At 40.3% G+C, this 24,029-nt stretch overlaps 1 protein-coding gene across 3 annotated transcripts in view; it reads left to right on the forward strand.

Moving 5' to 3' along the window:
• PECAM1 (platelet and endothelial cell adhesion molecule 1) overlaps positions 1 to 24,029 on the forward strand; it is a 102,961-nt gene that overhangs the window by 17,610 nt on the left and 61,322 nt on the right. For all 3 annotated transcript variants that reach the window (XM_036756978.1, XM_036756979.1, XM_036756980.1), the window contains exons 4-9: positions 1,769 to 2,068; positions 7,545 to 7,823; positions 14,680 to 14,928; positions 18,675 to 18,950; positions 21,547 to 21,834; positions 23,440 to 23,547. In XM_036756978.1, coding sequence (XP_036612873.1) covers positions 1,769 to 2,068; positions 7,545 to 7,823; positions 14,680 to 14,928; positions 18,675 to 18,950; positions 21,547 to 21,834; positions 23,440 to 23,547 — 1,500 coding nt within the window. The remainder of the gene's footprint in view (positions 1 to 1,768; positions 2,069 to 7,544; positions 7,824 to 14,679; positions 14,929 to 18,674; positions 18,951 to 21,546; positions 21,835 to 23,439; positions 23,548 to 24,029) is intronic.

The raw sequence follows: 24,029 nt of genomic DNA on the forward strand, positions 1-24,029 counted from the left end.
TTCTAAAGGATTTTCCTGAACGATTGAGCCAATTCCCAGCTCCACCAACAGTGGCTGACTTCCCAGAGAACCTTCTGTCTTTGGTTCTTAACTTTTTTTGATTACAAGATATTTGAGCTGACAGTTTCAAAATATTTTGACAAAATGCCTATCGCCATGGTGATACCCAGCGAGACCATAGCCTGTTCTTTTGTTTTCACATATTCTTCCAGGAAGAAATATGTTTATGCAATCTTGCCACCAAGTCCAATCAATTTTTCTTTTTCTGTTCTGTCTTCATTGCCACCTCCCCAGCCCACTTCCCTACTGCCACCCTATTACTGGGTTACTGAAATAACTTCATAAACAGTCTCAGCCTCAGTCTCTCCAGGCTCTCCCCATCCAATATATTTTGCACATATCTTCCTCCTGCTCAAGAACCTACAATGGTTCTCTATTGCCTATTAGATTAAAAATTAATTCTTTATCCTCACCTTACCGATCCAACATTATCCTACCTTATTCTCCGACAGCTCCCTTGTGCATGTAGAGACAGCATAATATAATGGGAAAGCCTTGACTCAAGAGTCAGAATATCTGGGTAAAATCCAAAGTATTATTTTCTACCCATTGGGTAAATGACAAGTCACTTAACTCTCTGAACCTCAGTTTCTTTATCCGTAAAAAGGGGGTAATAATACTTGTATTATCTACCTCAGCATTATTATGAGGTAAATACTTTATAAATTGAACTATTTTTTAGTGAGTCAGGCCAGTCTTCTCACAGTCTCCCAAAGATACCGTGCTGGTTCCTGGGTCCCAGCCTTTATTCATATTAACTCTTCCTTTCCTCAACCATCTTTTACTCCCACTCCTTCCACTGCAGTATGATGATATATATAGACTGGTGTGGTGGATGAACATGATGGATTTGGAGTTAAGAGATCTGGGTTCCAGTCCAGGTTCACCAGCTGATGGACCATGGGTAATTCAGTTACTTTATGGGTGGAATGAGGATAACACATCTGTACTTCCTACCTTCTAGGGCTGAGCTATTGTTGCTATTGAAATCTTATTCACTTTCCAAGGATTGCCTACTCAGTGAAACTCTTCCCTGATCATTTCAGTCAATATGTGCATCTTCACTTTCTGACCGCTCACTCTTATCTGTTCATACATTTTGGGCACTAGATTTATATTCTCTATAGTACTTGATGACTTACTTTTTCTTTTATCATTTCAACTGTTCAAACAATTTTGCCACCTGGACAATGCAGTTGAGGTGGGGGTGCGATATGGGATATTGTAAGGCTATTGCTGGGGTGGCTGCTGCCAAGGTAGGACTTGGGGTGTGTGTGTGTGTGTGTGTGTGTGTGTGTGTGTGTACATGCAGGTAAGTAGGTGTGCTTTGATGTGTGAACTAAATTCAGGTTTTTTTTTCCTACCCTGCAGATGGAGTACAAATGCTTGACAGTGTTCTTTAAATTTTGGAGCCCTGGGTCAAAGCCCTGATCTTCCTTTCCTAGTTATATATCTCTTCCCTAGGGAAATTCTGGGCTTTTGAAGGCATAGATCATGTCTTAAAGTTCTTTTTATCTACTCCCTTCATAGCACCTCACAAGGTACTAGATACCTAATATGGAACTAATAAAAGGTTGTTGTACTAAATTGCATGTTTAAGGAAAGTCAAGTCAACCATCAGACTGATCTTGCCACCACAAATGGGCCAGGAGAGCCTAGTCTATGACCCCAGACCAAACTCATTCTTTTCTTTTCTTTTTCCACAAAGGAGTACCAAGTCCCAGGGTTAAAGTGGACAAGACGGAAGTGATGGAAGGAAGCGTGGTGGCAGTTAACTGTTCTGTTCCTGAGGAGAAGCCTCCGATATATTTTATAATCGAAAAACTGGAAATGAATATCTGCAAGCAGAAAAAACAAAAGCAGGTCCTGGATAGAAATTATGTGACGATGGATTTCCCAATAGAAGAACGAGACCATGTTTTAATTTTTCAATGCCAGGCCAAGATCTCTTTTGGGACTTTCTCGGAGGCCTCAGAATTCACGAAGAGTGACCTGGTCACTGTGAGAGGTCAGATTTCTTCTTCCATTTCTATTGTTACTTGTGCCATGCCGGTTTAGTTTGGGTATAAAGATACCACAATTTGAACCCATTAGCTGGGCACTTTTCTCTCAAGACTGTAATGTCTACTTAGGATTTTTTGGGGGGTGTGATGACTCATTTAGCTCTTTGAGTGTCAGGGATTCCAGAATAGGGAAGGTCAGATCAGGAGGTCCCAGGGCTCCTTATGGAAAATGGCTTTTGGATCTAAAGGAGAATGATCTTGGTGGTAAGGGAACAGGACACCATGGCATACAATTTGATTGGAAGAATGTTGGATGTTTAAGCTAAGCCTTTGAGGAACTATATGAGGAAGAAGGATTAGACTCATTCTGCTTAGCCCCAGAGGACAAAACTTGGAGCAATAAGTGGAAGTTACAGCAGGATGGATTTCAGCTCAACGTAAGGGAATGTTTACTAAAAATGAGAGCCATACCAAGGAGGAATGGGCTGCTTTGGGAGGAGATGGGTTCCTCCTCACTCGCTAGACATTTTCAAGCTTAGACTTGAGGATTTCTTGTTGGGGATATTTAAGATTCTTAGGTAGGAGTTGGACCAGATGGCCTTTGAGCCTTCTTCCAACTCTGAGACTGTATTTTTACAGTGCCACATGTTCCAAAGGCAAAGAAGCCTCTATTAATGGCACCAAGATGAGTGATGGCCGCCTCCTCTTATCCCCTAAGAATCTTACTGTTAATTGAGGAGATCCTGGATGAAAAAAATCAATGAAGTGTAGAAGATATATCGGATTCCGTGCTGTCTTGGGGAGAAGAGGGGAGGGGAGGGTGGGGAAGAAACTCTGGAGCTCAAAAACATGCAGAATGGAGTATTGCAAACTAAAAATTAAAAAATCTTAATTTAAAAAAGAAAAAGAAAAAATCAATGGAGTGACATGGTAAATGATCTCAGGCAAGAAAAGGAAATCGGGGGTATGGCCTTAGAGTATTCTGTGCAAGGCATCATATGGGGAGATTCCAATGTAGTGCCCTTTAAATATCTTTATCCTAGGCTGTCATGACTGCCTTATCCCCAAACCTTTATATTGACACATGCTATCTAGTCCCCAGCCCCATTTGTTTTACAGGAGAACAGAGGCAGAATCAGTTAATCTACACGGATTTTTAAATGTTGACTATGTGGCAAGCACCATGCTAGGGAAAGAGACAAAAATCCAACAGTCACTTCCCATAAGGAGCTTACACTCTTCTTGGGGGAAGATAATGTGTATGTATGTCAATATTTACCAAACAAATGCACAGGAAAGAAATTACCTCTCTAACCAGTGAGTTCTTCCTACCGTTGTGGCATCATGCAAATGTGCCTGAATTGCTTTGTAAAGAGTTGCCAGATGATGCTGTCCAGGAAAAAGAAGTCTAACAAAGAAACCCCTAATTTGGCCCTCAAGTACTACCACTGATCACTTTAAACTGGAATGAGTTTCATGGTCATAGCAGAGGGTGTGTGACTGCCACGGAAAGAATAAAGGGGAAAGGTTTAGGAGGAATTAGGTAGCTTATTTCAAGCAAGATACTGTTTGCAGTTTACCATTAAATCAGGAGTGGGGAACCTGCAGCCTCAAGGCCACATGTGACCCTGGAGGTCCTCAAGTGTGGCCCTTTGACTGAATCCAAGCTTCACAGAACAAAACCCCTTATTAAAAGGGTTTGTTCTATAAAACTTGGACTCAGTCAAAAGGCCTCACTCAAGGACCTAGAAGGCCACATGTGGCCCCAAGGCTGCAGGTTCCCCACCCCTGACCTAACCCCTTTCTACCTTTCCGTCTTACTTCCTTCTATGTAGTCTTTGATCCAAAGATACTGGCCTCTTTGCTGTTCTTTGAACAAGACACTCCATCTCTTGGTTCCAGGAATTTTCATTGTTTGTCTCCCATGTCTGGGATGCTCTCCCTCCTCACTCTTGTGTGGGACGAGTGAAGACCTCTCATAAAAGGGAACAAATTAAATAAATAGAAATAAGTAGGATAGTGAGTCCCATTTCTCTACTTAGATATTTTCCCCTCCACAAGCTTAGCTAGTGACCATAAAGCCCCCGAGGTTAAGAACAGGTCCTGTGTATTTACCTAATGGCGAGAGGCCTGGAAGAAAGAAGGGTTGAGGTGAATAAGTCAGCAACTATAAAATTCTCTGAGGATAAGGATAAGACACAGGACACTCACCCCCTGTACATTGACCCCAAGATAAGAGAACCTCTGTTTGGGGAAGAATGGATGGAAAGCCGAAAAGCCAGGTGCAATATAGATGTGCAGGATTAGGTAACTAACAACTAATTCCTGCCTGTCACCGATAACCAAACTGTTTGTTTAATCGTCATTGTCATTTAAGACAGATTTACTACCTTGAGATTGATAGTAGAATGAAGTAAGGATGGTGGGAGGTTTATGACTGTGGCCTGCTTGTAAAAATAACTATACTGTTTGCCCCTGGGTAGATTTATCGCGTCTAGATTGTACCCTCAAAGCTTACGTCTGCAAGCTGAGAGGAAGAAGGTTGGGAGGGGGAATTGCGATTAGGGACCTATATAAACACCCCAATTTTCTGTGTCCAGTGCGCTCTGACACTGAGAGGACCCCCAAGTCCTCTCGATGTCCGGGTGGCCCTTTCCTGCAGGATCGTAATAAATTTTCCTTTCTACTTTCACCTTGAGCCTCTGTTGTTAATTTTTGGATTCGTAAAATCCATCCCACACACTCTCACCTCCTGGCTTCCCTGGCTTCCTTCAAGCCCCAACAAAAATCTCATCTTCTCCTGGAAAACTTCATCAGTCCCTCTTGATTCTAGTGCCTTCTCTCTGTTGATTTTTCCCATTTATACTACATATAACTTACTTGTACATAGTTGTTTGTATGTTGTCTCCCTCATTAGATTGTGAGCTTTTCAAGGGCAGGGACTGTGTTTTGTCTTTCTTTGTATCCCCAGTACTTAGCACAGTGCCTGGCACGTAGTAGGAACTTAATGAATGCTTAGCACTTACTGACATTAGCTAGAAAAGCAATCAGAGATTTATTAAGCACCTACTGTTTGTCAGATACTATCCTAGGTTCTCAGGGTGTAATTGTTGTTTGTCCTTTGTTCTCAAAGAGAACATCAGGAGGGCGATATTTTGACTTGCAAGTGAATTGGATTTCAGGGAGGCAGGGCTGTGCAAGTCATCAGCCTCACTCTTTCCTCCAGAGTCATTGGAGTCCAGTGGCAAGATATGAGTCTAGCAGTGGCCCAGGATGCAGTGGGGACCTTGGCCTTTTTAAGCCAAGGTCTTTCCCAGGTCTCTGTTTGTCTGAGGCAATGCCCATTCAGTGGTTAAAGACTAGGTTAGAACTGAGACAAAAGATGGCCTACTTTGCCTTCCCCAAAGAGTCAGTCTGGGAGGGGAGGACCCTCAAGAGTTTCTGGCCAGGACAGAAAACAATTGCTCACTCTGAGCCATCAAAACTTAAGCCTCAGGATATAAAGAGGATTAATGAAACAATCCCCACTCTCAAGGATCTTAAATTCTAACCAGGAAAACATATATTAATACATGCAAAATATATATAAAGATAACAAATACAAAATACTTAAAAGCAATGTAGTTTGCAAGAGGGGCACTAGCTATTGGAAGGTTCAAGAGAGCCTTCATGCAGAATGTGGAGCTGAGTTGAGTGGAAGGAAGAGGGAGTATGTTCCAGGAATGGAGGATGGGCAGTGCAGAAGCCCCCATGGGGGGAGATGGAGCACCATATGTGGGAACAGAGAGAAGAGCGGTTTGGCTAGATCAGCAGAGGGTGAGAGAGGAACAGTGTTCTCCCAGGTGAGAAAGATAGGTTGGGGCCAAGTTGGGAAAGGCTTTAAAAAATTAAATGAGGAGTTTGTATTTTATCCCCGAGATAATAGGGAGCCATGGAGTTTATTTGCACAAGAGAATGATATTGTCAAATCAATGTTTCATGATTGTGCCATTGGCAGCTGTGTGCAGGATGGACTGGTGTGAGGAGAAGAGGACAGGGAGAGCAATGGGGAGGACCTCTCAGTAATCTAGATGAAAGATGAGGTGGGTCTGGATTGAGGCAGTCAAGGATAAAGCCAAGGTTACAAACCTTATTTGTTAGCCAGAATGGGGAAGCACATCCATTGCTAAAAGAGAGTGTTGAAATAAAGTCAGGAGAGTAAAGTAAATAAAGTCAGCTCCCACACTTGGTATCCATGTGACCCTGTGTAAATCATTCCACCTCCCTGTGTCTCAGTTTTTTTAATCTATTAATTGAGGATAATCAGAAAATCGTGTTTGACCTATTATTGTCTTTGTGAGGCAAGGTGTTTTGCAAACCTTAAAGTGCTGTATAAAAGGGAACTATTACTATCAATCTTGTTCACTTCTAAGTCAGACTGCAGAAGGGACTTGAAACACAAGGAGTGTTGTCTCTTAGGAGGCAGAAGAAAGTTGTAGTCATGTGCAGTGATAAGAGGAAGGATAGGATTCTAAGGATGAGGTTCACAATCTCAGTGTGGTCAATCTATCTTCAATTCTTATGGTTTCTACTTCATCAGTCAGTCAATAAGCATATATTAAGTACCTACTGTGTGCCAAGCAATGTGCTTGGTACTTTTACCAAATATAATCTCATTTGATGAGATAAGACAACTGGAAAAGTGGGGCCAGGAGGAGCTAGGTTACGCAGAGCTTTGAATGTCAAACAGAGGATTTTGTATTTGATCCTGGAGGTGATAAGGAGCCATTGGAGTTTATTGAGGGCGAGAAGGGGAGATGACACGAATGGATCTTCAATTTAGGAAAAGCACTTTGGCTGCAGAATGGAAGATGGGTTGGAGTGGGGGGAGACTTGGGGTAGACAGACCCACCAGCAGATTATTGCACTGGTCCAGGTGTGAGGTGATGAGGGCCTGAACCAAAATGGTGGCAACGTCAGAGGAGAAGAGAGGAGCTATTGGAAAGATGTTGTAAAGGTGAGATTGACAGGCTTTGGCAACAGATTGGATATAGGAGGTGAGAGATAGTGAGAAGTCGAGAATGACACCTAGTTGGGAGTCTTTCATAATGTCTTTTATATATCCCCCTTCCTCCCTATATAAATGCAAAATAAAGTAGGAAAGTGGAGGGGCACTATGACTATAGAGGGGAAAACATGGTAATGGAAAGATTTTGAAGAAAACAGTGGTTTACAGAAGGGAGGCAGCAAGGAAAATAGAAATAACTTCCCATTTCTCAGTAGAAGAAATGTTGGAATGGTGCGTATGGAGACCTGGTTCATATGGAAACTTGTTGTGCTGAACTGTTCTTTCTGAAGTCAGGTGGGGGAATCTAAGGGAAAGGAGGAAGGGGAAGTGAATGATGTTTTAAAAATCATAAAAGATGGATGTTTAAAAGAAGAGAAGTAGCAAGAATCACTTCGACCCCATGCCCAAGAACTCTTTTGTTCATTCTTTTCCAGAGACCTTTTCAATCCCCAGTTTCCAGATAACACCCGAAGGAGAGATCACAGAAGGAGATCCCCTTAAACTTAAATGCACAATCCAAGTGACGCATATGTTTCTGGAGGCTCGTGAAATCATCATCCAGAAAGACAGAGAGATCGTGGCATATACCAAGCAGGGGACAGAAGTTACTTACTCGACTCCAATAGCCAGAGTGGAACACATGGGGAACTACACCTGCAAAGTGGAATCCAGCAGGATATCTAAAGTCAACAGCATTTTTATCAATATCACAGGTGAGAACGGCCGCTAGCATGAGCATGGCTTGAGATTTGAGAAAAATATAGCGGAATTTAGCTGTAGACTCCAAAACATTCCTGTGCAATGGGAGTTTGCTGTTTCCATCCATTCATTAAGTCCTGTTGGTTTGGCTGTTGCAGGTGCCTGGTGCTAGGAGACACACAAAGATTGAGAAAACACTGTCCCTGCCTTTGTTGTTGCTGTTGTTGTCACTCCTTTTTTCTTCTTCTTACCTTTATATTCAATGGAACTCACATAGAAACAGTCTGGGGCTAAGTCACTATCCTGCTTCCATTTTTTAAAGTGTTTATCATTTGGTGAACTTGTGCTGGGGGAATAAAATAGTTGATCTTTCGTAACTGAATGAGAGTACTGAGTTGCAAGCTCACCTTCTATAGGCCTACTGAAAGGATTCAAAGTCTCATACTAGATAGGATGAATGGGGTGATGTGTTCCTTTTTCCACTGGGTTTTGATTTCTTCTGCTAAGACTTTGTATTCTTTCTCTATTTTTGCAAATAATTTACATTATGTTATAATTAGCTGTTCTTCGAATGTTTAATGTAATTCGCTTGTAAACCTATTGGTCTGAGGTGTTTTTTCTTTGGGAGTTTTTTAAACCATGTTTACTGTCTTTTTCTGAGATTGGTTATTCAAATTCTCTGTTTCTTGTACTTTTTTCTTTCTTTTTTCCCTCTTTTCTCAAAGACCAAACCTTAAACCCATTTTACTCTGGAACTCATAGATCGGACCACAATAGGTCCCTGCTGAAACTCTACTTAATGGCTATATTTTGCCCCCCCCTCCTCCCTCCCCCCGCCCCCGGCTCAGAGTGAATGTTTCTCTTTTGACCAGCAATCCTGAGGGTCTTCCCCTCCCAGTTTGATGTTTTTTTTAATTAAAGGGGCTGACTCACTTCTTAAAGAGGCCTATTTGCTGAATGGGCATTACCTCACTCAAAGTGAGAACCTGAAGAGGTCTTAGCCTGAAAGGGCCAGGGTCTCTCCCATTGTATCCTGAGCTATCTCCAGTTGTCCTGATGAATATCTGGTCACTGAACCCAGATGGCTCTGGAGGAGAAAGTGAGGCTGGTGACTTTGCACAGCCCTCCCTCCCTCAAATCAAAGTCAGCTGCAAGTCATGTCATCATTTCCCTGATGCTGGGGTCCTCTTTGAAAACAAAGGACAAACATACCTTTCTGTACTGGATATTGTATATTTTTTGTAAACGTTTATCCTTTTATTTAAAATTTCATTGGCAGGTAGTTAGGCAAAATAATTTCAAATGATATCATTTCTTCACTCTTCATTTGTTGTGAATTCTTCTTTTCTATTTTTGATATTTGTAATTCGATTGTCTACTGTTTTATTAGATTAGCTATTAGTTTAATTTTTTATTAGTTTCTCAAAGTTCCTAGTTTTATTCACCAATTAAATGCGTTATTTTTTATTTTCAATTTTGTTTATATATCTTTTGGTTTTTCCTAATTTCTATTTTTTTGTGTTTAGCTGGAATTTTTTGATATTTTGTTTTCTGGCATGCCCAATTCATTAATCTTTTTCTGATTAAAGTGTTTAGAGATAAAGATTTTCATCTAAGTACTTTGTCGGCATCATCCTAAAGTTTTATTAGGTTGTCTCATTTTTTTCCAATTTTCCTTAAAAAAAATTATCTGTTACTTTTATTATTTGCATTTTGATCCACCAATTCTTTAGGATGAAATCATTTGTTCTCCATTTAGGTTTAAAACTTTCCCCCCAAACTTATAATTTTTATTGATTATAATTTTATTGCATTATGGTGGGCAAGAAATGTGTCTAATATTTATGCTTTTCTGCATCGGTTTTAATCACTTGGGACATGATCAGTATTTGTGAAGTTGCCATACATAACAATGAAATATGTATATTCCTTCATATTCCTTTTTAGTAACTGCCAGAGAGCTATCATATCTAACTTTTCCAAAATTGTATTCAGGACATTAACTGCGCTCTTACTTGTCTTTTTGTTGCTTTTTCTATTTCTGAAAGGGGTTACATTGAGGTTTTCTATCATTATAGTTCTACTCTTTATTTCTCCGTATAATTTGATAAACTTTTCCTTCAAGTACTTAGATGCTATGCCATTTGTTCCATAAATATTAAAACTTGATATTATCATGTCATATCACATATGCCTTCATGCATAACGTAACTTTTAACCACATGCATTTTTATTGTTGCCTTTTCTGAGATCATAATTGCTACCCTGCTTTTCTGAATTTGCCTGTAGCATAATAAATTCTTCTCCAGTTCCTCATTTTGATTCTGTGTGAATCTTTATATTTTAAGTGTGTTTCTTGCATGCTACAGATGGCTGGATTCTACTTTCTAATCCATTATACTACATACCTCTGTTTTATGGGTGAGTTTATATTAATCAATTTCATGGTGTATATGTTTTCCTCTTTTCCTTTTGTTCCCCTCTTTATGATGAAAAAGGGAAGTGGAGCAAAAGAAGGAAACCGATTAACACTAGTAATTCTTTAGCTGGGGCAGCTAGGCAACAAGTGGATAGACTGCCAGGCCTGTGGTCCTCAAGACTCATCTTCCTGAGTTCAAATATGACCTCAGACACTTACTAGCTATGTGAGCCTGGGAAAACCACTTAACTCTGTTTGCCTCAATTTCCTCATCTGTAAAATGAGCAGGAGAAGGAAATGGCAAACCACTCCAGTATCTTTGCCAAGGAAACCCCAAAAGGAGTTGCAAAGAGTTGGACACAACTGAAGTGACTGAGCAACAGCAATGATCTTTAAATGGCATAGTCTGCTCCTTCAACTCTATCCTTTCTTTCTTCACCAAGGCCAAGCTCTGATCTCAGATATTTATGTTTTCCTTCTCTCTTTTTCATTTCCCCCACCCTTTTATGAACCCCTCTCTGAAGCTGAAGTTCATTTTGCTTGTGACTGTTGTTCGTCCTTCATTCTCAAAGAGGACCAGTAACATCACAAGGGTGATCTGCCTTACTTGTGACTTTTCCTTCCCTGAATCTGCCCTTCCATTTATGTCTTGCTTTGCCCTTTCTCTTTTCTCACTTTTGCCCCATTGCTCATTTCTTACCAAACTCTTTATGTGTCTTTGTGAGATCATGCAATGTCTACTTCCTCTGCGCTTCTATACATGTTTATATACTCTTTTTCTCTATATTTGTATACTTTTTCTTATGCACCCAATTTATGTAATATAGAAAGTTCCTTCTGCATGCTGAATCATATTTCTCCATTAGGAGGTGGGTAGCAGGATTTATCATCACTCCTCTAGAATTGTGGTCAATCATTGCATTGACCATAGTTCTTAAGTCCTCGAGAATGGTTTTTCTTTGTGACATTGTCATGGATACATAGATTGTTCTACTGGTTGTGATCACTTCACTGTGATCACTTCATGCAAGTCTTCCCAGCTATCTCTGAAATCATCTCTTTTATAATTTCTTATGATAAAATAAGTCTATCAATTTATGCCATAATTTGTTGATTCTTTACCCAATTTATGGGTATAACACCATTGGGTCTAGTTCTTTCCTACAGAAAAAGAGCTACTATAAATATTTTTGTATATATTATTTTTCCTTTGATCTCTTCAGAGTGTAGGCTTTGTAGTGGTTTTTCTGGGTCAAAGGATATACACAGTTTACTAACTGGGGATAAAGTTCCAAACCATTTCCTAGAATGTTTGGACCAAACATTTTTCCACCAGTAGTGTACCAATGTGCCTGTCTGCCTGTAGCCCCTCCGATAATTGTTGTTCTCCCTTTTTGTCATTTTTGCAAATCTGATAGGTATTAGGCAGAACCTCAGAACTGTTATATTTTACATTAAGTCTTTATCCGAGGTTGCACAAGATTCCCGGAGGTCGTCCCTGTTATGTGTTTATGCCATTCTGGATCGCATAGAAGAGTTCATTTCTGTTTCTTTTTCATCTTCTTCATCATTGATCTTTCTGGGGTCCTTTTCAGACATTCACCGGGGATTAGGTGAGGTGAACTTCTCCTCTATGACCTTTTTTTGTCACTTCACTGTGCGTCACTTCATGCGAGTCTGAAAGTGACTGAAAGTGAATTTCTGTTTCTGTAAAGAGATTCATTTGACTGAATCATGTGTTCACCACTTTTTTGTGGACACGTTTTTGATTTCTTGTGGATATTATCTTTTGGTTCCATTGCTAGATCTTAGCTATTTAATAGGCTCTGTCTGGTGGTAAACTAGTTATCGGATACCTCTGATAAGTTCCCCGATGGTGCGCATCTTCTAAGCACCAGCCTTTCCTCTTTCTGTGTTCAGGAAATGTTTCTGTAACTTACTAAGGTTCCTCCTAGCTCTAAAACTATGATAAACTTTTTTTCTTTTTTTACCTTCCCATTTGCAGAATCAGGAGGTGCTAGTTTAGGCAGTGTGACCATCAGAGAGCTTTTCTGTTTTAATATTGTAATGTCTCTCTCAGATCTTTCTTTTCTTACTTGGCAGCTGGACAGACAAGTCTTGGCTTGGGAGTGAGAGACTAGAAAGTGGAATAGTGTGCAAAGGAACAATTTGCTCTGGATTTAGGACTCTCTATCTCTGTCTCTGTCCCTGTGTCTTTCTCTTTCTCTCTGTCTTTCTCTGTCTCTCCTCTTTCCCTCTCTGTCTCTGTCTCTGTCTCTGTCCCTCACCCCCACCCCCTCTCCACCCACACCCATGCCTCTCCCCCACCACACACACAGCTTATCAGGAAATGAACTAGACCTCAAAGCCGGAAGTGTGGTGCAGTGAAAAGAGTGTTGAATTTGGAGTTTAAGGACCAGGGTTAGAATCCCAGTTCTGCTGTTTACTAATTATATGACCTTAGTGAAGGCATTTAACCTTTGAGGGCCTTAGGTTTCTCATTTGTAAAATGCAAGGATTCGATTGGAAAACATATAAAATAGTAGTATGCTGGTAAATGTTTAACAATCAGCTCTATAGGAAAAAAATGTACCTGCAACATACTTTCAAGTTTAATCTGAATTATTAACATTTTGTCTATCACTTTCTTAAGTCTAGACAAAAAACAAAACAATAAATCAAGCCCTCATTTGTAGAGTTTGACAAATTTCCGAGATGTAAATGTTCACCTGAAAATTTAATACTCGACTCTTGTGAGCTAGTATGAACTGGCTCCAATATACCACAAATATAAAGTCTCTTTCAACTCTAAATCTATGATCCTATGGCCTAGTGTAGAAAGAACATTGAACTTGGGTTCAAATCCTGGTCCTGTCACTTCCTACTTGAGTGATCTCAGGCAAGTCGGTCCATTTTTCTGGTTCTCAGTGTGCATCATCATCGTCACCAGCATGTATATAATGCTTTAAAGTTTGCAAGGCCCTTGACAAATATTATCTTATTTGAGCCTCACAACAGCTGTGGAAGGTAGGCAGTATTATCCCCATTTTAGAGGTGAGGAAACTGAAGGTAGGATTTGATCTCAGGTCTTCCTGACTCCAGGTCTAGTAGTCTATCCACTGACCCACATAGTTGCTCTCCTATAGAATGAGAGGTTTGGACTGAGGGATTTTTAATGTTCCTTTCAGCTCTGATATGCTATGATTCTGTGATCCCCAGCTAAGAAACACTAAAATTTTTGATTTAAGAATTCAACAGGTTGAACTCAGTTCAATTCAACAAGCATTTATTCAACTCTTGCTATATTTAAGACACTACGTATGCTAAGCCTTAGAAATACAGATACGAAATAACATCACACACACAAAAAATCAGCCCCTAACCTTAAGAAATGTATATTCTGCTGGAGTTTTAACATGGACACAGTTTAAATACAAAGATAACTTAAATATAAGATAGTTAGAGGAGGGGATGAGCGCTAACAATTAGGAGGATCAGGAAGAGGCTTCCTGTAGGAGGTGGCACATGAGAACATTTATTAAAGCTGAAAATAAATAATAATGATAGCTACCGTTTATGTAGAGCCTACTATGTGCCAGGCACTGTGCTAAGTACTTTGCAATTATTATCTTATTTGCTCCTCACAACAGCCCTGGGAGTTAGGTGTTACTATTTTATCCATTTTACAAATAAGAATACTGAGGCAGACAGATTTAAGTGGTTTTCCCGGGGTCACACAGCTCGTAAGTGTCTGAGGCTGGATTTGAACTCCTGTCTTCCTGACTCCAGACCTGACATTAGGATAGCTAACTGTTAAGTGGAAAAAAGGAGAGAGCGCATTACAGGGATAAGGGATAGCCTGTGTAGAGACAGGGATGCCAGAGCTGGAATACAGGGAATGGCAAGTAAGCCAATTTGACTAGGATTTAAGATTATGTGGGATAGGGACTGGACCTGTAATTTCCTCAATACAATGATCTCCTAGATGAAGAAAGTATATCTACCAGTTCAGGTTAACACCTTCTAAATGAAAGGTTTGCCTAGAACATTGGGCGCATAGAGCATAGGTGGTTTGCCCTGGGTCACAGAGCCTGTATGTGTCAGCCATGAGATGGAGAACCCAACTGTTTCTGGTTTTGAGGCCAGTTCTCTATCCACTACACCACACTGCCTCTCTAAGAGTACAGAAAGGGAAGTAATGTGAAATAAACCTGGAGGGGTAAGCTGGTGTTAATCAGTCAATCAACAAACATTTAATAAGCTCCTACTATGTGCGAAGCACTGTGCTAAGTCAGTCTGAGAAGGGTAAGCCTGTTATCCCTTTATCTTTCATGGGGTTGATTGTTTGTTTCTGTCAAAAAGTAGGTCAGTGGAAACATCCTCCTTTCCTTTCCTTTCGTAGCTTTGGAATGGCGCCAACCACACATCATTCCCCTCTTTGTTCTTTACAGAGTTATTTTCCAAACCTGAGCTGCTGATTTCTTCCAACCATCTGGATGAAGGTGGGAAGCTAGACCTGTCCTGTCAGATCTCAGGGTCCCCACTTGCCAACTTCACCATCCAGAAGGAGAATACAACAATAACAAATTCTCAGAACTTTACAAAGAGGGTCTGGGTACGTGACAGTGGGACGTACAGATGCCTTGCTGCGATCCGCAACGTCATCAAGGAAAGTGACCCAGTACAGTTATCTGTTTTTGGTAAGTAAATGTTTATTTATGTGTAGGAGACCAAATGATGGAAAAGACTCTGAGTAGAGCTGTTGTTTAGCTAGCGTTCATTTCTAAGCAGGATTCAAAAGTGAGTCAGGGAGTGGTAGGATGGTAACTAGAGAAATGAAGAAGCCAATGGAAAAGGAACACGTTTGCTGCAGAGCATAGCACCTCGGAGCCACGTCCTAGAAGGAGTTCTTGGCCAGCATCGTTATTTGCTTCTACTTGACCACATGGCAGAAAATACCAACTTCAAGACTGGACTGGGACTTAGCAAAGTTCTAACTTGCCTAGACAGCAGCTTGTTGGAACAGACAACTCAAGAATATTGCTGAAGGTTTTCAGAAACTCTTGTTTAAAAAAATAATCCAACTTCTGGTTCTTTGTCCATGTCTTGGAGAATAGACTTAAGGGTTGCCCCAATATGGCAGAAAGGGAACAGAGCTGCTTGTATTAAGATGAACGATGAAGCAAGCAGAATGCATGCCAATCCAGTTCAATTAAAGACAGTTCTACAAGCATAAGTACCCTCAGTGGTATGTGAATTAATTGGGACAAGCAATAATTTGATATGGTTTCATTGTGTTTGTGTTTCTACTGAAACTAGGATGATCATAATCTCTGACCTTGACTCAGTGAAACTGGAGGAAACCGGTTTCCCTACCTTTTGTCAGTCATCCATCAGTTGTGTTATATTTCTTATCCTATATGTGTGTTTCATTGTTCTTGCAACAGTCCCCTTCCCCTGCTTTTTTGATTAGGAGGCCAGCATGGTCACAATTGAGCTTTCATCTTCTGGGTTCTGTCTTGGGTTATGGTTTTGCTAATGAAGCCAGAAGTAGCCAGGCTAACATTGGTAAACTGGGTCAGGTGGGACAGGTCATTGGATCCTCAATCAATCTGAAATGCCACTGTCCTGCACGTGACTACGGGGCATAGCAGGTCATTGTGATGTGAATGTTTCCATCAGCATTGGCATTGTTGGTGTTAATATAATGTTGGTGCTGAAAATTCATTCATTCATTCAACAAGCATGTATTAAGCACCTACTGTCTGTGGAACCTGCTATGCCAAGCCCTGGGGGAGATGCAAAGTTTAGGTAAGATACAGGTTCACTTTCAGGGAGCTTACAATCTTAGAGGCGGGGGTGGAGGGTGAGCCACCAGCACAGATAATTCCTACATGGTATTATGTGAAAATGAATCAAAGAAGTGTCAAATCTAATGCTATGCGAGGAGAAAGGTGTTACAGCTAGTGGGTGGAAGCTGAGAGATCAGGGAAGGATTCTCATTTGATTTGGGATTTAAAAGATAGATAGGAATTCTACAGGTAAAAGAAGGAGGTGAGGAAGAGGGGGTATTCCCAGCATAGCAAATAGCAGTTTCCACTGATTTTGCTCTTTTACCTGGGTCCATCCTGTGATGACATTCCTAATAATAATTCCCCAGTAGTAATGATGATGATTATGATTGAAGCCAAGACCTTGACTCCATTAGCCCTGTGCTTTTGAATGTTTATCACCAATGCCCTCTGCTCCCCACTGCTATGAGATTGTATTTGTGTCAATATTAATCCTTAAAATTTACAGACTTTACTAAATGACTGAATGGCTCCACTGGAGCAAATGATCATCTTTTCACCTGTTTTACTGTATTACCTTCCCATAGGGCACTGGTAAGGATGTGTTGTCAATATATTTATGTGTCAATAAGGGGGCATGTGTGAATACATAGACGTATGTACAGACTTTCTTTAAATAGATAACATCGTCTCCCAGATATTTGTTGAATGCTCTATTATCCCAAAGTATATCGATTCCATATAATAAAATGTAAGCATTTTGTGCCTATGTGCTAGGCACTAGGGACACAAAGACAAAATTGTGAGAGCCCCCAACCTTAAGGAGCTTTACATTGGTCTGGAAGTCTTAAACTTGATCTCATTTCACCCCCACAGCCATCCTGGAAGGTGGATAAGGAAGGCAGCATTATAAATATATTCACATTTTGTTTTCCTGAAGCAGAATGTAATCTTCTTGAGGGCAGGGATTGTTTCATTATTATCTTTGTATCCCTAAGACCCAGCTTAGTGCCTGGCATATAGGAAGAAATGAATGGTTTTCAAAATTGAATTGAATTTTTTTAAAAGAATGAAGAAATATCTAAAATTCAGTCTAGATACCATAAGCAAACTAGGAGAGCAAGGAATAGTTTACCTGTCAGATTTATGGAGAATGGAAGAATAGATGACCAAACAAGAGAGAGAGAACATTATGAAATGCAAAATGGATAATTTTGATTACATTAAATTAAAAAGTTTTTGCACCAACAAAACCAATGCAACCAAGAAGGGAAGCAGAAGGCTGGGAAACAATTTTTATAACCAGTGTCTCTGATAAAGGCCTCATTTCTAAAACATATAGAGAACTGAGTCAAATTTATAAGACTACCAGTCATTCTCCAATTGAGAAGTGGTCAAAGGATATGAACAGGCAGTTTACAGAGGAAGAAATTAAAGCTACCTATAGTCATATGAAAAATGCTCTAAATCACTATTGATTAGAGAAATGCAAATCAAAACAACTCTAAGGTACCACATCAGACCTGTCAGATTGACTAACATGATAAAACAGAAAAATGATAAATGTTGGAGAAGATGTGGGAAAATTGGAACACTAATGCATTGTTGGTGGAGTTGTGAACTGATCCAACCATTTTGAAGAGCAATTTAGAACTGTGTCCAAAGAGCTATAAAACTGTGCATACCCTTTGGCCCAGCAATACCACTTTTAGGTCTGTATCCCAAAGAGATCATAAAAATGGGAAAAAGGACTCACATGTACAAAAGTACTTAAAGCATCTCTTTTTGTGAGGGTTGAAAATTGGAAATTGAGGGAATGCCCATCAGTTGGGGAATGGCTGAACAAGTTGTGCTATATGAATATAATGGAATGCTATTGTTCCATAAGAAATGATGAGCAGGAGGACTTTAGAAAAACCAGGGAAGACTTATATGAATTGATGCTGAGTAAAGTGAGCAGAACCAGAAGAACATTGAACACACTACCAGCAACATTGTATGATGACTAACTTTGATAGATTTAAGCTCTTCTCAGCAATGCAAGGATCTAGGACAACTCCAAAAGACTCATTATGGAAAATGCCATACACATCCAGAGAAAGAACTATGGAGTCTGAATGCAGATTGAAGCATACTATTTGCTTTCTCTTTCATTGTTTCTTCTTTCTTATGGTTCCTGCCATTGGTTCCGATTCTTCTTTACAACATGACTAATGTGAAAATATGTTTGGTATTAATGTGTACGTAGAGCCTATATTAGATTGCACACTGTCTTGTGGAAGGGGAAGGGGAAGGAAGGGGAGAAAATTTAGAACTCAAAATGTTATGGAAGTGAACATAGAAAACTAAAAACTAATTAATTAATTAATTTTAAAACTTAGCATAATATTTTTTGGGGGAGCATTTTTTGGGTCACCTTTCTAAATGATAAAACTAATTGGGATGTTTTGATAGGTCTGAAGTACTACTTTTATATTAATTCAATAAAGATTTGCTTTTCTCTTTCTGAACTTATCCTAACTGAATCCTTGTTTGTAGAGTTGGCCTTGAGCAACCAATTAAGTACACTTTTGTAGCATTCTACATTAGAAAGAATGAGTTTCAATAGTGTCCCCGGTGGTTTCTCAATTATTTTTTCTCCTTTTTTTCTTCAGAAATTGTCTCTAAGCCCAGAATTTTTCGTAACTCAAAATCTGAAGTAATAAAGGGGCAGCAATTTGAACTCTCTTGCCAGTCGATAAATGGGACACCGCCTATTAGGTACCATCTTTGTATAATGAATGCGTGCAAGAAACAGCAAAAAATGTACTCCAATGAACCAGCAAAATTCTTCGAAAGGCCCACTGCAACAACAGAATACACCTGTGTCGCAGAAAACCACCACTCCCAAGGGTCAGTGGCTAGTGATGTCTTGAATGTCGTGGTGATAGGTAAGTTGATGTGTAAGAAGTAAAGAAAATGCTTTGATATCCTTAAAAGAACAAAATTTGGAGGCTGTTCCTGGGGTTTAAATGATATTTTCAGAGGTTTGGGGATGCCAAAAGAACACTGACTTTGGAGTCCGAGAATGTGGGCTTGAATTCTGGTTCTGTCATTTATTCCTTGTGTGATCTTGGACGATTCAATTCAGCAGCTATCTATTAAATGACTGATATGTTCAAGGCACTATTTGTTGCTGCTGTTCAGTCATATCCAACTCTATGTAACTCCAAGGACTTTTTGTCTATGGGGTTTCCTTGGCACGGTCACTGGAGTGGTTTGCCATTTTCTTCTCTGGTGTGTCCCCATTTTACAGATGAAAAAATGAGACAAACAGCAGTTAAGTGACTTGCCCAGGGTCATACAACCGCAAGTATCTGAAGCTAGAGTTGAACTCAGATCTTCCTTACTCCAAGCCTAATTTTCTATCCACGGCACCACTTCGCTACCCTCTACTGGTGACCAAAAGACAAAAAATAAAATATTACCATTAAGGAACGTACCATTTGCACAGGGCCTGGCACATAATAGGTATTTACTAAATGTTTACTGATTGATTGATGATAATGATAACAATGACAACTCTTTCAAAACCTAAGGTATCATTCATGCTATGGGGAGGGGGGCAAACTTCAAAGTAGGGGCCAAGGCGATAATGTTCAATGGGAATTTTAGATTGCTATAGTAGCTACGAAAGACTCACTGGAGCCCTAGAATACTGCCAAAGTAGCTTCTGAGGATGCCACTTGGGTTAGCAGTGTTGCAATGGCTTAAAAGAGTTAAAGAAAAAAGGCATGATGTCGCAAGGTTGCAGGGGGGTCCCACTCTGAATTCAAGGACTTCGCACAGCAGTGTTACATGCAGTGAACTTTGCCTTGGCAAGAACAAGGTGAAAGGTAAAGCTATCATCAGCCCTACCCACCTCCCGTGGCAGAACGACTTGACAAAGCTATAGAAGACCTGAGGAAAGACACCGCAAGTTATGTCACTGCCTAGTAGTTATGTGTAGGAGGAAACTCAACTTACCTAAATAAAGCAACAAAACAGGAACGTGCAGAGAAGTATGGGGGGAAAACAAAAGTACACTAGGAATTCTAGATTTCCTGAAATCAAAATCAGAAAGTTGAAGTAAGCACAAGGAATAACATCATCAATTCAACACTGATTTTTTAATTTCACTCCAGAGGCTTGAGAAGCAAAGAAATCAGAGAAAGAGAGCAACACCTCCCCCCACCAAAAAAAGATGGAGAAAGTTTCTTGTTATCATTTGTAGTTACAAGAAGCCCAGTATAACAAAAAAGCAGACAGGAAACACAAAGTTGTGTACCTTTGATGTAATGAATGTTAGAACAGTTGTATCAGTCAATATGGAGGATTAGGATGGACTTGGTGTAGGAATGGCAACGGAGCTTAGTCTTGAAGGAAGTTAAGGATTCTAGGGGTCAGAGGTTAATAGGGAGGGCAATGTAGGCATGGGGAAAGCTTGGGCAAAGCCATGGCAAAAGGAGATGGAATGTCATGGAAATATAGGGAACAAGTCAGTCAGTTTGACTGGAACCTAAGGAGACTGGCATGTAATTAGTCTGGAGGAGTTTACCTAAGCTTGAGAAATACTTGAAAATATCCATGATTTCGTTACAGTGGGTACTCCTTCCACCATACTACTAAAAAGTAGTTCAAAACCTGGTGGCCTAAGGTTTCTTTTTTCCAACTCTAATATTCCATAAGATAAGGACATAGATCAAATGATATAAAGTAACATGCCAGCACAGTGATTAGAGAGAAGAAGATGCCAAGAGCATTGCTTGTTGAAGAAGAGTATGAGATGAAGGGAAATGAGTCAGCTTAGCTGGGGAAAGTCTGGAGAACATGGGAATGACTTAGTTTGAGGAAGGAAGTGAATTGGAAGAGAAGAGAACAATCCCAAAGCTAACAATAAGCCTGGGGAGGAGGTGGTGTGGTACAGTAAAAAGTAACGAATTTGGAGTCAGAGGTCTGAGTTAAAACTTTAGTTCTGCCACTTTCTACTCGTGTGACCTTGGGGATGTCCCCTCACCTCATGAAGACTTTCCTCATCCACAAAGTGAGGAGAGGTGGGGTTGAGTAGGCTCAACGTCCTCCAAGTTCCCTTTCAGTTCTTGACCTGTAACCCTACTTTTCTGTGTGTTTGCCATTTAAAATCTTTTGGTTCCTCAACTACCTCATCCGTAAAGTGGGATAACTATGTTTACTACCTGTCTCACAGAGTCAATGTGTAATAATGTAATGGGATATTGTCTGTAAAGTATTTTGTGCTAGGTAGATGTCAAGTGTTATTACTTCAGAATCATAGATGGGAAGGAACCTCAGTGGTTGTCTTGGCCAACCTGAACTTGACCAAGAATCCCCTCTAAAGTGTTCCCATCAGGTGGTCTTCCAGCTTTGTTAAGTACTGTATTCACAATATAGGCCTCTGTTAAAACCAACTACCAGTGGTGACTATTGTCTATTATTTGTCTCCTCTCTCCCCCTTTTTTGAAGATCTTTATCCTATTTCTCTTCTTCTAGTTCCAGTTGCCAGGGTCAACTTATCCATTCTGCTCCATGAGGAAGTAGAGAGTGGGAAAGAGGTCGTGCTCCGGTGCAGCACTGATGAAGGGTCTTGGCCAATTCACTATAAGTTTTACAGACATGACTCTGCAGTCCCTTTTTTCGAAAAAACCTCAAATGACACCCACGTGATCTGGCACACCTTACAGGCCAGCAAGGAGGATGAAGGGCAATATTACTGTCTGGCTTCCAACAGGGCCAACCTGCACGGCAACATCCCAAAGAGTAACGTTATTACTGTCAAAGGTAAGTCAGCACCCATGCAGTGGTCTGTGGCCCCTGAAGGGCATTGCCAACAATGAGGGCACTATTTCTGGGAGACAATTAGAGCAAAGGTTCTTGGTCTTTACAACAGTGGGAATTCTTTTTTAATGCTCCACAAAGATCCTAGATATTAGTAGGCTAAGAGAAATGCAAAATAACAAAGAATCATTACAACTTCAACAACACAGTGATAAATATATTTGTATTTTATTTGTCACCATGGCATCTACACACATTTGAAAAATAGTGATACGTGTATGTACAAGACGTTATTTATATATTGTATGACAGCAGGTATATTACTTATGTAGAATAGTGAGTCATTTAATGAGATTCACCCCTTTCAAAAATTCAGGTGATCCACAGCCCACAGTTGAGAATCGCCATTGTAGAGTATATTCAAGAGAATTATGAGACCCAAGTCCTATGTTTGGGTTTGCCACTTGCTAAGTAGGACAGGCTGGTGCAGTATAGTAGTTAAAGTGCTAAATTTGAAAACATAGGACATGGCTAGAAACCCAATATGTGACACTGGACCTCACATTGCACATGTGAAACATGAACAGATGATCTTGATGCCCCTCCATTTCCCCATTGGTGAGGCATCTAGAATAGCTGATCTAAGATCCTAAGATTGGATCTAAATCTCATGATCCAATGACCCGCTTTCACTTTGGCAGTCATGGTCATCCTCTCTGGGAAATGGAAAGGACAAGCTGAAATCTACTTGTCTTGAAAGGGGAGAGTGAAGGTGGTTTGAGTGCTGTCTATACACCTTGAGTACTTCAGAGAAAAGTGCTAAATTTGAAGGTAGTGGCAATAGCCCTTAAAGTGAGTTTAATTTTTTGCTTTCCTCTAAAGCAGTTTCTCGAAAGTCCAGAAAACCTCCTGTCTATTTGGAGAGATAGTGTAATGTAGTGGTTAGAGAAATGAACCTGGGGTCAGGAAGACCTAGGTTCACATTCCACCTCTAACTACTTGTATACCCATAGGCAAGTCACTTAACCACCATATGCCTCAGTTTTCTCTTCTGTAAAATGGGGATAGTCAATCAATCAATAAACATTTATTAAATGCTACTATGTGCTAGACACTATACTAAGCACTGGAAATAGAAAAAGAGACACTCAAGGAGCTTACAGTCTAGTGGAGGAGACAACACGAAACAAAGCAAGCTGCATGCTGGATCAATAGGAAATAATTAACATAGAGAAGGTACTAGGATAGAGGGTTGGGAGGGAGGAAACTTTCAATAAAAGATGAGATTTTAGTTGGGATTTCTTGGAGTTCAATAGGCAGAACTAAGGAGGGAGAGTGTTTCAGGCATGAGGGGCAGCCAGAGAAAATGCCTGGAGCTCAGAGATGGGGGGGTCTTGTTTGTGGAACTCCCAGGAGGCCTCTGTCACTGGATTGAAGAACACAACGTTAGGAGCAAGATGTAGGAAAGGTAGGAGGGAGCTAGGTCATGATAATAATAGTATCTACCCCACAGTGTTGTCACGAGCCTCAAATGAGATAACAAATGTAAATTCTTTACAAACTTTCAAGCATTATACAAGTGTGAGTTATTATTGATTTCATTTTCAGTCACTCTTGCTCCGTGGATGAAGGGTCTTATTGCATTGTTCATCATTGGTGCCATAATCGTTACACTGGTTCTTGTAGCCAGATGGTACTTTCTTAAGAAAGCAAAGGGTGAGTAGTGTGCCTTTTTTTCATCCATGAATTGCCCTTGAAAAGATGTTAACTAAGCCCAGTAGTTTGGTTGTTTCTTCAGTCATTTCTGCTATATCCAACTCTTCATGTTGGAAACCTCCCCCCTCAGAAACTTGGGGTTTTCATGGTAAAGATACTATAATGGTTTGGCATTTCCTCTTCCATCTCATTTTACAGATGAGGAAACTGAGGTAAATGGGGTTAAGTGATTTGCCCATGATCAAACAACTAGTAAGTGGGAGGCCAGATTTGAACTCAGGAAGATGAGTCTTCCTGACTTCAGGCCTGGCACCATCTAGCTATTCCAGCAGTGGTAGATTTATATTATAAATAAGGGGTTCCACTTCTTAGGGGCCTTGGTAATTATACTACTGTGTGGTGCATATGGTGGGAGCTGAGTAGAATATTTCATGTTCTTGCAGCATGGGATAGTAGAAAGAAAACTTTGGGTTCAAGTTCTT

This window comes from Trichosurus vulpecula, chromosome 4 (assembly GCF_011100635.1).
Source record: "Trichosurus vulpecula isolate mTriVul1 chromosome 4, mTriVul1.pri, whole genome shotgun sequence".
Lineage (NCBI taxonomy): Eukaryota > Metazoa > Chordata > Mammalia > Diprotodontia > Phalangeridae > Trichosurus > Trichosurus vulpecula.